Raw genomic sequence first — 15615 nt, forward strand, 5'->3', positions numbered from 1 at the left:
ATGTATGATACAATAAGGCTGTGACTACTTTAATGATACATTTTATTAAAGGTATTTAACGTTTGAGATGACAGACTTTTCAGCAAAACATTTAAGTGTAGTTTAACAAAACAGTACAAACAGTGTCAACTTTAAGCTTTTGTCTTCAGCTTCCTTCTTTGCATCTGACTCATTCAAATCTTTAAATGAAACAACACTGACAACATACAGTATTTTGGGTTTTTGGGCTGATTTTCACCTATGCTCATGAGCTGTTGGTAGCGACTGAAAGAGCCAGTTCCTGGCTATAAATGGCCAAAATGAGTTCCCCCCCCACAGGCTCTCCCTTGGAGACAGGGTGAGAAGCTTGGTGGTCCGGGAGGGACTCAGTAGAGCCACTGCTCCTCTACATCCAGAGAAGTCAGATGAGGTGACTCAGGCATCTGGTTAAGAGACGCCTCTCTGGTGAGGTTTTACAGACACATCCCACTGGGAGGAGATCCCGGGGAAGACCCAGGGCAACGCTGGAGAGCTTATGTTTCTCAGCTGGCCTGGGAACACCTCGGTATCTCCCCCAGATGAGCTGGACATAGTGACCGGGGAGAGGGAAGTCTGGGCATGTCGGACTGAGCCGAAAACCCGTGACCCGACTCCCGAAAAGAAGTAAAAGATGGAAGGAAGGATGGATGGATGGATGGATGGATGGATGGATGGATGGATGGACGGACGGACGGACGGACGGACGGGTGGGTGGGTGTATGGTTGGATGGATGGATGAATGGATGGATGAGTGGGTGGATGGATGGACGGACGGACGGACGGACGGACGGACGGATGGATGGATGGATGGATGGACGGATGGACGGACGGACGGATGGATGGATGGATGGATGCATGGATGGATGGATGGACGGATGGACGGATGGGCTGATTTGATCAGGCAAGTGTTCACTATTCATTATTCATTATTATACTCTGCAAAACACCTGATAGAATTTATGTTTGTGCCACAGGTTCATGTGTTAAACTAAAAGTAAAATATTTACGACATGAGATTATCATATGTCTTACATTTAAAGACGTTTCAATAATGCTACACTTTAGTTGGGGTCTAACACATTCAGATAAAAACTGCAGTTTGAATTTGTGGTGAAATATATAGTGAATGCTGGGAAGTGATGGAAAATGTGAGTAATGAATGAAACTTGAGGCAAGTGGTGCGGAGGAGAGAAGAGAAAAAAAGAAGGCGTCAAACATTTTAGATTTATTTAGCACAATTATTCAACACGATTGCAATAATTTTTCATCTTTCAAACCATTTCCAAGACCAATCACACTTCAATTCAAAGCCACAGTTACTATAGTGCGATCCAAAATATGTTGGAATACACGGTGCCTATTTGGACTATTTTCACTGAATTGTGTGATTTTGATGATCAATCAATAAGCCTGCTATATTTGTCCGTTGATCAACCATACCATACCGGCCTGTGCTGTCTGAGGAAAAGCCTATCTGTAAAAATGCTTGAACAGTTATGTTGTTTATGGATACCCAATAAATGTTACATTGTTTTTGGACAAGATTAATAGACTTTGTGTTAACAAGACTGACTAGGTATTAACGAGTTGCAAAGTGGAGATTTTTTTGTATCATTTTGCAAATAGAAACTATTGATTTTCGGTCATTGGTATGTCAAAGTATTCTACAGGCAAACATGAAGCAACCAGTCTATTGGCTACAGTCTCGGCTGCAACTCGACAGTGATTCAAAGTACAAATCAACAAATCTGATTTAATTGGAAGAAAAATGAACAAAGGTTGTTGAATAGCCTAGTCCAAGTCCAGATCTCAAACCCATTGCACTGATGTGACACATGATTTGTTTTAGTTTGTCTATTTATTTACTTTTTTGTAAAATAAAAGTTTGTATTGTGAGTGTGACTTCTGAGCAGGGTCATATTTGGCAGAGAATAATCAATCTTATTTCAAAGATAGTGTCTTTGTTAGTTGTGCAACCACCTGCTGTGACTGGTTCCAGTTCTGCCTGGAAGGGTCCAGGTGTGAAGTTAGTTTAGCAGGAGCTTGTTGTCAGCACTAGCCAGCAAGCAGAGAAGGTGGTTTTGCCAGGAGCAGTCACTTCATAAAGGCATAAATCTGGTTTAAATGCAGATTTCTGGTGTACCTAACCACTTTTAGGGACATTATACTGTTTTTTCATCTCATGTATCAGAATAGTCAAGAAAAACTGTAGAGCAAGACAGTGAGAACAAAGTATGTCATTTGTTTTTTCAGTCTTATTGGATCGGAAACAAAAACGAGCTTTCTGGAAAGAAAAGTGTGTGTGTGTGTGTGTGTGTGTGTTGGGGGGGGTGGGGGGGGGGCGGTCAGGAAGTGGTTTATTTCTGACACTGGTGTGTGTGTGTGTGTGTGTGTGTGTGTGTGTGTGTGTGTGTGTGTGTGTGTGTGTGTGTGTGTGTGTACTTTGTGGTTATTACTCACTTGTCTCTGTGAAGAGAGGAAAGTAAAGGTGGAAAAAGATAAGCAGTTTTTTTTTCAGGTTCCTTTTAGAAAACCATAGGGGAAGTCCACAGATCATGCAGAAGATGAACAACATACATTTGTAAAACCCCAGGCTAGAAGCTGGGACAGTACAGGAAATGTTAATTATAATAATAATAAAAGGCAATAGCAAGTCTTTGAGGTGCAAAGACGGGCAATAGATTATCATCAAATGTATAAGAAAAATCATTAAAATGATGAATGCAGTGTTCCTCAAATAAAAAGGGGATTTTCATATTTCTTCTTCTCCCTGTCAGGGTATTTGTAAGACTTTCAGGCCTTAAAAGGCGGTGCACCCTTGACTGATATAAACTCCTTCAACCTCTTTCACATTAACTTCTCTGGTGATGGCAGCATTAATGCAATTAAGGACTTTGAGATGCCATAGCAAGACATCTTGTTTTCAAAGACAACATTTTGCTGGGGCATCCATGCATTTTTCAACAAGACAGTGCAAACCCACATTTTGCACACATTACAAAGGCATGATGAGGAAAAAGAAGGTACAGATCCTTGTCTTTCTCCAACAAGGAACGCATGTAAACTTTTTCATCATGCAACAACAATGCTCCCCTCTGTCCTGGTGGCCTGGGCGGAGGGGATGGGGACCAGCTTATGGGCCTCCCAGCTGCTGGGATCACTAACATCACTCCTGTCCCCGTCTGACTCAAGTCACTTCTGGCTACAGGGGTAGGGATCCCAAGATGCTGAGGTGGGTGGAGGCGCCCTTTCATGCCTGTGGCGTTCCACTGCTGTGATAATCCTGGAACAGTCATACGGTGCTTCCGAAATGCCATACTAAAAGGTTCGGCACACTTTTGAGTAAATATCAGTAGTATGCATTAATTCGGACGTACTATTCAGAGCGCACACATCACTTCCTGCCGATGACGTTATATAATATTATTATATACGAATATTACAATATTAATATTATATAATAATATTATTAGTGCCCGAGCACTTACAGTGCGAAGGCCCTATTGTATCTGTAGGAATTTATTTTCTTTATTTTTCCGACGAAATGAGGGCCCTTTTGCCCCCCTAAACGTGCCCCAAAAGTCAGCAAATTTTTCACGCAAGCCAGGCCTGGTGATAAATTTGATATTTCATGGTTTGCATTAATGGGCGTGCCAAAATGGCTCAACAGCGCCCCTACAAAACTTTGTGCCTCAAGCCCCACAATATGGTTTGACATGCACGAAAATTGGTATACACCTGTATCATGTCACAACTTAAAGAAAAGTCTCGGCCGAACAGGAAGTCGGCCATTTTGTCGGCCATTTTGAATTAATCGTGTAATTTTGGCGCAATTTATGCCACTTCTTCGGCCGTTAATACAGCCCGAACCGTAAAGTGCACCCAGGTATGTTATATATAAATGTGCGTCTCGATCCTGCGACGATGGGCATTACTTTTCTCAGTCAAAAGCGTTACCGTGGCGACGATAGATGCCAAAAAGCGGAACCCCCTTCATCTGATTTGTCCATATTTGATAGTTCCTACTTTCTTCCATAACTTTTGAACAGGTTGTGATAAAGACATGTGGGTGGTGTCATCGGACTCGGTATTGAGTACTTGACCGTCATTGACCTGAATTAGCCCCGCCCCTTCTTCTGATTGGTCAATATTTGATTGTCCCTATTTTCTGGCATAGAGCTAGTTCAGCTAGTGTCCATCAATCCACACTAATACATTTCTCCAGAATGAGTATGGATAGCGCATACTATTGAGTACGTACTAATGTTTCGGACGCACTAAAAAATCTCACATATTGTTTTTGCATACTCAGTCATTAGGGTGGAAGTATGCAATTTCGGACGCAGCCATAGTGACCCGAGTTGGCTTTGACTATTTCCTTCCTGACTTTTTCCCCACTAACCCCTCTCTCGCCTAGTTTTGGTTGCTATCATGAGTTATTGCTGAACTCGTGTTGGAGGTCAACATCACTGCTTTATGTGTCTCTTCAGCTCTGACTGTTTCAGCTTTTGCACAAATCAGGGGTTAACATCCAACATAACCACAAAACATACAATAATTTGCACAACATCACACCACACTACACACACCAATGCATTATCAATAATACATGTAACATCCATCACGATTTTCTGTTATGTCTGTCTGTCTGTACTTAACTGTCTGTGATTTTAGTCATCTTTGACATAATCTGTCTCAGGTCCTAATAGAGTTTGTTAGAGTAGACTGTCAAAAAAGCTGGTGAAAGTGTATCATATAGTCAAATTATATGTATTTAAAAAAGGGTTTCTTTTGTCAGCTTTGGTACTAACTCAAATACAATGCAACAACAATGATCTCATTCTGCTGCACCTTATTTCATGCTTGCAGAAAGAATGGGGCGAAAGAACATCTAACATCATGGCATCTTCTTTGCTTGGTATCTTTAATAACGGAACACCTTTCCTCTGTTGCAGATGTGAATTAAAGTATTATATTTATCAAATATTGATATATCATTTATTTATTTGTATTGCAAAGATAAAAAAGTAGACGAAATGTAAGAATCACTGTTCAAACTTTTTGTGATATGATAGTCACAGTTTTGGGTTGTTGTCACGGTTTTTGTATTTATGTCTTGTATTTTTTTTTCCTTTCTTTTAATTATTTTGAAATCCCATGTTCTTTTGTCTTGACTTCCCTGGTTCCCATCTGCCTTACCCTTTAAGTTTAAAATAAATCACGTTTTTTGGAATCCAGTCGCCTCGCTCGACTGCAACATACGTTGGTCCTACTCAGCCTAAACTTGACAATCATATCGTAAAACTTTGCATTGTGAGCTTTGTCCTGCTGTTACTTGAAGATACTGGAAGCCTTAACCTCAAAGCACATAAGAACATTGAAGAAAAATCTTAATTTAAATCGATATTGATAGTACAACTCCTTACATCAAAATATGCTGGATGCTCCTTAGTGGCAGCAGATGTCAGTGAAATGAGTCCCTGCAGTTGTTTACACAATCTTAATGTTTGATGACTTTTTTGAGAATGACACAACATTCTGAAGAAGTATTTTAATACGGTATGCGTCATGTTTGATGCCGATAACAATGTTACAATGTTATTCTATCCTTGTTGCTGAGCAGTAGGGAAGTGTAAACCAAGAAACGTTTTGTGCTATTTAAATATTAGGAAATGAATTTGTTGGTCTGGCATGACCCCACACTACAGAACCCGCAGCTGCTTTCCCCACTTTGGGTATTTGTGTGTATTTGTGTTGCCTTTGAGTGCAGGTGCTTGATTTTTATTTGGAAATAAAACTGTAAACAGTTTTACAGCGATATAGTTAAAGAGAACACTTTTATACAATATCCATGAGGTGTTTCGACAAAAGCATGTTTGAAACATTTGATGAATGCCTGAGGAAACTTTGGAGAGCAAATACTTTGACCTCTGGACAGTACTGCAGCCTGAATATGACACCTGATTTACTTATCAGTTACAATCTTCTAAGTTCAGCTTGTTTTTACTCTCATCTTTTAACATTTTCCTTCTTAGGTGAGCAATTGATAACATTTGACAAAGATTTACGTCAGGACTTTTTTTTTAGAGTTGAAAGTGTTGTTGAGTGGAAGCAGACTTATCAAAATAGAGGAGTAAGTAAGGAAAAAAAACATTGTGACCTTTAAATACCAAAAACCCACTAACAACATGTGGCCGGAGGCAGCAGTGCATGTGCTTTCCGCTACAACTGAAATGTAAAAAAAAGAAGAGTAGTGTGCAAAATCTTTTAAAACTGAGGCTTCAAATATTATAGTTACAGTTAGCAAATATGGAAAATAAAATTTCTTTGGAGTTTATGTCTTCATGATATAAATATATTTCTTAATTCTCCTCGTAACACCTATTTCTGTATTGTAATCCATTTCTGCTCTGAGGCTAATTAAAACATTCCAGTAAAACTTAGCAAAGTAACGCTTTTACCACTTTGTAATGCTGATATTCCTTGTCACAACCCCTTAAAAAAAACAAGCCTAGCCTTAGGGAAAGCAAGTCATGAAGCATGTCAGTTGACACTTTGTCCTACTTTACTTGCAGGCAGGTTGGTTCCTAACCCTAACCCACACTGTCTTCCATTCCTTTGCAATATGTGCACAGTGCAGTTTTGCATTGTCCATGGACTCATTGGAAAATATGTTATCTTGATTTTCTTGAAAAATGTATGTTCAACAAAAGTTCTTTAAATGAACATGCAACCTTTAACAGGGGCATTGATACCCCCTACGCAGCTCCTTAGTTTTTGGACTTTCTAAACTAGGGGTGTGCAAAAATATTGATATGGCAATATATCAGTTGGCTGGCCGATTCGATATATCGATATTCAATCCATTTGCCACTGTTAAGCAAATATTGTTTGTCAATGTTCAGAGATCATGGGTGTTCAGCGTTGGCTTGCACCTTTCTCCTTTAAAGACTAAAATTCTTCCATATTTTCTTCTTCCATATTCTTCCATATTTAAATTGTTTATGTTTTGCCCTGCAGAAGGAGAAATGCAGTTTTCGTCCACTTTTTCTGTGAGGAACATTGTTTTAAAATATTTCAGGTATTTTCTCATAACTGGTTGACACATTTTTGTCCCACTTTAAGGGATGCTACTTTTGTACCAAATTGTTTTTATGTGTTGATGTCACATCTTTAAAATGAGATCTTTGTGGCATTGATTACTTTGTGGTTAGCAGTGTTGCCTAAAAGCAAGAAGGTTCCTGGTTCCACTCCCAGTAGGAGTCTTTCTGTGAGGAGTGTGCATGTTCATTCTGCACTAGCATGGGTTTTCAGGTACTCCTATTGTCTAAAAACACACATTCTGCCCAAATGGTGATTCTGAATTGTCGTAAGAGTGTTTTTGGTTGTTTATCTGCATCTGGTCCTATGATGGACTGGTGACCTGTCCTCTCACCAGAAGAGTCGGGATATTATCTTGCATCTCCACGAATTAGGAATAAGGGAGATAGATGATGACTGGATTCTTTTTTTTCACATTCTTAATGGCGTGGAATAAGCTTAAATATAAAAGCTATAAATAGCTTTTAAAAATGAAATTGAGTTGATAAGACAACATTTAAACATCTTTCGGGTACATTATCCTGTCTACAAATACATTACAGTCAAAGTAAACTTAAGGATCACAGCTTTGTTTTTGTTGTTTTTTTTTTTTTGTCCCAATTTGGATTTTCATCCTCAATTCTTTCTAATTTTGGCTTTCAAAACCTAATTGTGACGATTGTTTATATCAGTTTCTTACGAAACTTTTAATTTTACTTATTTGTAGCCGAATGTTTAGCATTGGTGTTACAGCCTCAATCCTTTAAAAAAGTTCAACAGTTTAACACTGTTTTTCTGATACTCTATTTTGCTTCTGTGCAAAGTGGATGTGGTTGGTCTGCAATGGGAGGTAATAACCACATACCCAAAGCCCACGTGAAAGCCACACTTGCTCTTATTTTGCATCCTGTTTTTGCCGAATGTCAGTGCTATTACCTGTATCAACAGATCAATAAAAGCAGACTTAGGGGAAGGACACTGATACCTAATGTTTAGACTGTTAGAGAAAGCTGGGGCACTTGCAGATGCAGAAAGCGCTGAACCCCAGCTGCTCACAAGGTTTGGACTTTTTTCATCTGAGGAGCCCTTTCCTCTGCACCATAATCCTGCCTTAACTATACAAATATTCAAATACTTAGAACAGAATGGGGAAATGACACGCTTTTTCTGAGTGACCCTGCCTCCAGCAAAGGTGGATAAAATCTTAATTTTAAATTCATAGGAAAATAGAGGAGGAAGCTGTTCTCAGAGGCTGAAGTCCTTATCACACCAATTTTTTATGACGAAATCAAGTGATTACTATCTTCAGCTTTCCCTGATTGGTTGTTATGTGTGTCACATATGTACAGAGAAAGACCGGCAACTTGAAGAAAATCTTCAGAGGCTCTACAACCAGGTAGGATTCTCAAGATGATATTCTGTGCTTATTTCTTGTTGTCTTTTTCCATCACTGCCATTGTCTAATTTAAATTATATTCTTTTGAGCTGTTAAGATAAGATAAGCATCCATCCATGATTCTGGTTTCAGCTACCCCACGTGTAATTTAATTTCCAGATGTTTTCACCCACTCTAATGACACATGCTGAGATCGGTTAATAGCTTGTCTATGTATTAGTTGCTCTGCGAGCAAGATAGCGCCGTTGGTTCCCAGCAAGAAGATTCCTGGCTTTAATTTTCACTGAGTCTTTTCTGAGTTTGGATGCTTTTTCTGTACTTGGATGACTTTTAACAGGTATCTGGCTACTTATCAATAGTTTAAAAAGATACATACTGATTTTTAAATTGAGCGTTAATGAGATTGTGAGTGTGGATGGATGGATGGATGGATGGATGGATGGATGGATGGATGGATGGATGGATGGATGGATGGATGGATGGATGGATGGATGGATGGAAGGATGGATTCAGTTCAATTCAATTTTATTTATATAGCGTTTATTACAATCGAAAATTTCCAGAGACCCAGAACATGACCACCGAACAATTATTACACAAACACAAAATAAACAATGGCATGTTAAAACTCCCCTAATGGGACAAAAACCTTAAACCAAACAGTGGCAAGGAAAACCCCCCTTTAGGAGTTGTTGCTGAAATCTCCCCGCGTAGAGCAGAAAAGGGGAGATAGGAAAGAGAGGATGAAGAACAGAGAGAGGAGAGGCACATATATATTGTCAATTTTACAAAAGGCAAAGATATATTAGTATTATTTATCTGTTAGCTGGAGAACTATAGGGGTTATATGCACATATTACTGATACACGGTTAGGTGACTACAGGGACAACTTTATAAACAGGTGTAGACAGCAGACACTGAGGTGGTCAGAGAGGGGGACTGCAGGGCAGCATGCAGCTCCTGAGGCTCTGGCCTGCAAACACAACAAACTACTACTAATCAGCAAAGGATTGAATTTCGTTTGCTAGTTCTTTTTTTCTGAAACCAACAAATTAACTTTTTTAAATCAGGAAAAGATGGAGTCAAAATGTATCATTATTATCATTGTTAATAACAAAAAAACAACAACACCAACAACATAGAACAATGGAGAACAATTATGGTCATGAGATACTTCTAATTAATAACTGAGAGTTGATCTGTTCAAACATTTTAAGTTTGGTTTTAAAGGTGGAGGTGGTGTCAGATCCTTAACTCAAATTGAAAATTGGTTCTATAGTAATGGTCCCTGATAGCAGAAGACCTGTCCTCCAAATCTTAATTTGGTTATGCTATGGATGGATATACAACATATATAGTTAGATGAGATAAATCAGTGATGAAGCAGAAAAAGTAAGATTTTGTTTTCTCTCTTACTTGTTAATACAGGATGGGAAGAAGAAGGAAGCAGTCACTTGTAATCTAAAATAAATACAAACCATCATCAAACCTCCAAATCTCCAGTATTTCATGGTGTGAAAGCCATCCATCTCAGGAGTTTTATATATAGAAAAGAGGACCAGTGACAGACTAAATGGGGAGAGACAAGACAACCCTTTTCCTGTCTGTTCTCCTGACTTTGGCTCCGATCTGCACCGGAGCCGAATACTGCCCCATTGGAACCACAACTTGTCCCAGCCTCCCAGTTAAAAGTGAGTGAGATTTTAAACTTGTCTTATACTGCACATTGGAACAAGAGTTTCATCTTTTTCATTTAATCTAATCTCTACTATTTTTCAGATCTGACTTGCTACAATGATTTCTATCGAACCATCACTTGTGAGTGGAACAGCACATCTGAATCTCATCACAACTGCTCAATTCATGCTGTGTCTCATTGCGCGTAAGGCCCTCAGTCCCAAAACGAAGAACTAGACATTTTTGTTTTTACAGTCTCTTGTATATACTCAATGACATATATGCAGTAAAATTAAATCTAACACAAACTTTTCAATACATCCAGTTCACTGAAGGCATCCTGTAAGATGAAGCCTGACGTCTTCAAGCCAGCCATAAAAAGGTGCTCCCTGACCTTTAGCAAACTATACAGTGTAAGTATGTAACAAAACCTAACTGTCATAAATCAGAGGAAAATGATATCTCTTCAGGCAGCATGGCCCCTGTGATGGTCAGCACTGTCAATGCTCATAATCGAAAGGTTCCTGGTATCAATCCAATCCAATCCATTCCCTTATTTAAATGTGTAAAGCTTTTTGTTTTGTTTGGGGATACAAGGATGACTGCATACATGCACTCAATAATTTGAAGTGGCAATATAGAACTTTTGCAATATTTAGCCTCTAAGACATGGAGCTTGAGATGTTTTTACTCCTTTCTGGTCTCTTACATGGTCACTCACATGCTTTTCCCTCCATCTCTTGTTATTTGAGTCTCAATTCTGCCATGCTGGTGTCCATCCCCCATAGCTCTATGAGTTTGTGCCCTGAAATGGTACGCAGCTGAAGATTGAGACGGGGTTGCTTTGCATTTTGCTAAATTACAAAATAGTCTCTAACCCCACCCTAAACTGAAAATTTAAATTTGAAACATAAATTGATTTGTTTTTTCATTTATTTTGCAGTTTAACTCCTATGAGAACATGTCCCTTGATCTAAGCTGTAACAATCTGAAACAATCGCTTTCGATTAACTACATCCCAAAATGTCACAGTGAGTATAAACTATGTTCACCTTCATGGGGACTTACTGTACCTGGTGGGTAGTTCAGTAACCCAAAACAAACTATGTATGATCATTCAGTAAAGGTGAATCCGCCAGGGAAACCCCATGTCAACTTGACCACGGTATCTTGGCACCCTCAAATACCGCAGCACATAAGGATTAAGGATTTTGAAACGCAGCTGGAGTGGAAACAACAGGACAAGTCATGGGATGTATGTAAACATTTTTCTATTGCTATATGAATTCATTTAAATTAAGATGAGTGGATATATCTTGAGTGTGAGTGATAAATGATTTGTACATATGGATGATCCCAAATGATTGTATGAGGTTTAAATCCTTATGTGAAATCAGACTACTAATCACCTACATGCTGAATTCTTCTTTTTGTCAGGATGCATCTGTGCAGATTAAAATCTCCACCTGCAAGAACGAGTGTAAGGTGGAGCTTGATACCGAGCTGCTGATGCAAGGCGAGACATACGAAGCGCGTGCTCGTGTGAAGTCTACAAAATATTCCGGAACCTGGAGTGATTGGAGTCCCACTGAATTATGGGTGTCAAGTGTGGGAGAAATCAAACCATCAGGTAAAAATTCTTTTAAGAACAAAAAAAAGTTTGTTTTTTGACTTTTTGACACCTAAAAAGGTGCTACTTAGGTTAAAAAAAGTAACCTTGATCTGTTGAAATGTCTCACTCTGCTTCCTAAGAACACACAAGAATGATTTAAATCTCTTTTCATAAAAGGTTGTGCATCTCATAAAAAAATTCACAAAGAAATCATCTATATGAGAACCAGTTTTCTTGGGGCCTGGACAGACGGACACACACAGTACAGTTTACACATATCCTTGACTCTTAGCTAATCAGGCTTATGTTTCTGTGTTTGTCAGGAAAAGTTCATACTTGGAATATGGTTCTCGTGGGCTCAGGAGTGGTTCTTGTCATTCTGCTTTGTTTTTTCCTCAAGAATAAAAAATCCACGTGGTAAGGAGACACAACCAAAATGCACTTTGTAAAATGATTATGATAAGTTGGGTCTTAAAATTACATCTTAAATGACTCTGTTTTGTTTAACAAAGAATATTTTTCCTTGTAACTGTGCATTAAGTACACTGGATTTTTTCTCTCTCTATTTTTCTAGGGTTATTGTCCTAAAGAGGATCTCAGGTCCACCACTACCAAACCCGGCAAAGTCTGAAAACATCCATGTGAGCAAATAAATAGTCCTTTTCCTTATTTTTGGGCCTTTTTTAACAGTGACTATAATGCTGCCAAATATTGCATACAGTATTTGATTTAAAGATTGCAGAAAAACATGATATTTTGATGTTGCTGAAAGCCACTGTTGCAATTCCACGTCTGACCACATGAGGGCGGGTTAGGGTTAGGGTTAGGTACATACTGTGTGTTGACCAAAGATCTACTGACAGTACCGAGCTAAAGAGTCAGGTTAGGCTCTGTAGTGGGTTTCCTACATTGTGCAAATCTTCCTCAGGAATTTCTCGTAATAGTGCTTTGTTCCACTAGCAATACACTTCATTGGTCTTAAGGCCCTATGAAAAATGTAGCAAATACGCTGGTGTCACATAGGTAATACCAAAGAGTTAATGTGAAACACTAAAATATACACATTGGAGAGAGTGTGAAACCAGACAGGTTAAAATTACTCATCGGTAAAATGACTGATATGACCTTTACAAACCAATCAGTTGGAACACAGCAGAAAATAGAAACAATTATCAGATGAAATACAAGTTTACACACTGAAAATCAAGTGCAGACAGAATTTTTCCTTTTATATTTTTAACCTGTAATTCTTCTTTTTGTTTCCTCTCTTTTAATCTTTTCTTCCTTAGAGTTGGTTGAATCCTTACTTCACCAGTGAATCCTTTTATTCCTTGAAACCAGAGAAAATCGACTCTTTAGAGGTAAACTCCACCAAACATGCTGTCAAACCCTATGGGCTCGATGTGAAAATGCTGAAAAACAAGCTGATCTGCAAATCTACCGGCTCCAACTTCTCCAACCCAAGTTACTCCGAGCTTTGTTCTTCTTCTCCCGTTTCTTCACTCACTGCTGGGAATCTGTTGCCTTGTGAAGCCGATAGTCCTTATGGACCGTCTGCTGGTCAGGGAGGAGGAAAAATCTCAAAACCGGATAGTGAGGATGTGGCAGAGAAGCTAAAGTTGCTTTCTAATGCCATCAGCAACACTGAGCCCGTTCAGGTAATTACAGATTACGAAAAGATTGAGAAACTCCACCACGAGGACCTCATGTTGAAGAGCGTAGATTCAGACATGTGCATTTCTGGAGAGGTCACTCAAGAGGCCACTGAAACTCAAGAGCTTATGGAAGGGGATATCATCAAGAAGGCTGATGGGCATGATAAATGCACTCCGTGTAAGGAAGAAAAAGACGGATGTGATGGTATGACTGTTGATTTTCAAAGAATTTTCAGGAGCAGTGGAGGCATTTTTGGAAAAGACTCTATTCAAGTTTGTTCTGATTATGAACAAGTCCCAAGGCGACAGGGTCATAGCCCAGAGCTTCCAAGCGTGGATTCAGGTGTAAGCAGTGGAGGTGAGGAGCATGAGAGTCAAGAGGAGAGTATGGAGATTGGTGATGAGTCCACATGTTTCCCACCTCCTCATCCTTCAGTCTTCTCATCCTCTTTGCTTCCTTTGACACAAAAGTCTTTCAACTCAGGTTTAAGTCCAGTTCTGCAACCTCTTCCATGTCATATGTTATTTGAGAAACTTGCTCTGATGTCAGATAGCAGTTTAGTCGAGCTTTCTGACGATGGTTACAAGCCTGTCGGACAGGAGAGAAGTTAAAACAGACAATAAAAATCACAAATTTTCAAGGTCGGGCTGTACAATCCCACGGTGTATGCACTTATAGCTCTACTCGATTGTTCTCAGGAACTTTCTCAGGACTGGTGTGGACTGGTGTGAATGGATCTTCTGTAATAATTTGTATGGCAGCTAAATAAAAAATCTACTGACCTCTTAAAGACTACTGTAGATAAAGGCCCTTACTGTACATTATTGTATTGTAGTATTTGATTAAACAAAATAGCAAAAACATATACATGTATACTATTTTATACAATCATTTATTCTTTTTTAATATATTAACCAAAGACATACATTGTTTTACATTTATTTTGTATTACCTTATTATTTTTTTGTTATTTTTCTGTATGTAAAGTGAAACTATTATATCCTTCTCTATCTATATGCCTTCTCAATAAAGTGAATGCAAAATATGAAATTTCAGTGCATTTTATTTGATTTCTTTTTAGTATTTTCTTAAAAGATGGCATTTGAATGGACAAAGCTAACAGGGATGGAACATAAACACCATTTTTGAACAAGGAAACACTGTGGTAGTGTAGAATGAATATACACAAGTCTGTACCTCTAAATGTTTGGTAGACTCACCTTATGGCTCACTGGGATTCCCTGTTTGAATGGAAAATGAAACGAAGTAGAGTAGACTGCCATCCCTAGGCTTTGTTCACAACGGATTTGTCTGGTCTTCATTGTTGGCAGGTAATACCATCAGCATATCAGGAGTGTACCTGACCTTTGAAGCTCCTGTTAGACGTGACATTGATCTAAAAACAGCTGATTTTCAGCCACTGTGCAACGTGGGAGATAATTAGATTTGCCCTGGGGAAATTATCCAATTTGACATAATCGGTCAAAAAGAAAATATAATTTTTCCAATTAGAAATAGTTTGCCAGAAGTGCACTCCTGTGCCTAAACTCGAGTGACTAGGAGAGCTGGAGATGCTGAGATCTGTGAGTTCTTAGTGAGAGAAGATAACAATTTGGAGCGATAACACTTGAACATGGCTCAAAGAAATCAGTTTTATGAGACCACGAGGTCATACTTACTTCTCTGAGCAATGGGGTCAGTGATGCTGAAACATAGAATCAGCTATATATGTTGTATAACACACAGTATACATTACTAAGTGTCAAACCAATATAAGTTAAGATATTTAAGATTTAGATGTTGGTTTATGGTATTCATTTTTGATGCCACAACTACTTGTTTTGTCAAGGTAAAATTCTTTGTAGCATTATTCATTTATGTTTAACTCAAAGTTTCCTATAATTATATAGAACATGAAGTATGCACTGCACATGCTTAATGTTGTAAACACAATCAAGTGTGGATTAGCAGGGGTGCGAGGTCAGATGTAAAAAAGGTTTTTTGACTATTATGATGCCGATATACTTTTTATGAAACCGTTAATTACCGTCATTTACAAGAACACTCACGGAATATTTTTATGTATGCCGAATCTAAGCAAAGCTTGGATATATGTGGATGGAAATGTAATCTGGATGTAACTGACAGCAAAGTGGACATGTAAACATGCAAAAC

The 15615-nt window shown here is 38.7% G+C and overlaps 2 protein-coding genes across 2 annotated transcripts in view; one reads left to right on the forward strand and one right to left on the reverse strand.

Annotated features, from left to right (window-relative positions):
• The window catches only part of LOC133442628 (parvalbumin-7-like), a 470342-nt gene that overhangs the window by 246159 nt on the left and 208568 nt on the right, over positions 1-15615 (reverse strand). The gene's annotated exons all lie outside the window — the stretch shown is intronic.
• Positions 1-15615, forward strand: part of LOC133461605 (uncharacterized) — a 28008-nt gene that overhangs the window by 6644 nt on the left and 5749 nt on the right. Inside the window, exons 2-11 of the mRNA XM_061742968.1 lie at positions 8448-8494; positions 9924-10186; positions 10275-10377; positions 10498-10585; positions 11116-11203; positions 11294-11427; positions 11610-11802; positions 12108-12201; positions 12359-12425; positions 13074-13923. Coding sequence (XP_061598952.1) covers positions 10069-10186; positions 10275-10377; positions 10498-10585; positions 11116-11203; positions 11294-11427; positions 11610-11802; positions 12108-12201; positions 12359-12425; positions 13074-13923 — 1735 coding nt within the window. The 5' untranslated portion in view covers positions 8448-8494; positions 9924-10068. The remainder of the gene's footprint in view (positions 1-8447; positions 8495-9923; positions 10187-10274; positions 10378-10497; positions 10586-11115; positions 11204-11293; positions 11428-11609; positions 11803-12107; positions 12202-12358; positions 12426-13073; positions 13924-15615) is intronic.

The sequence above is a fragment of the Cololabis saira genome, chromosome 1 (genome assembly GCF_033807715.1).
Source record: "Cololabis saira isolate AMF1-May2022 chromosome 1, fColSai1.1, whole genome shotgun sequence".
Classification (NCBI taxonomy): domain Eukaryota; kingdom Metazoa; phylum Chordata; class Actinopteri; order Beloniformes; family Belonidae; genus Cololabis; species Cololabis saira.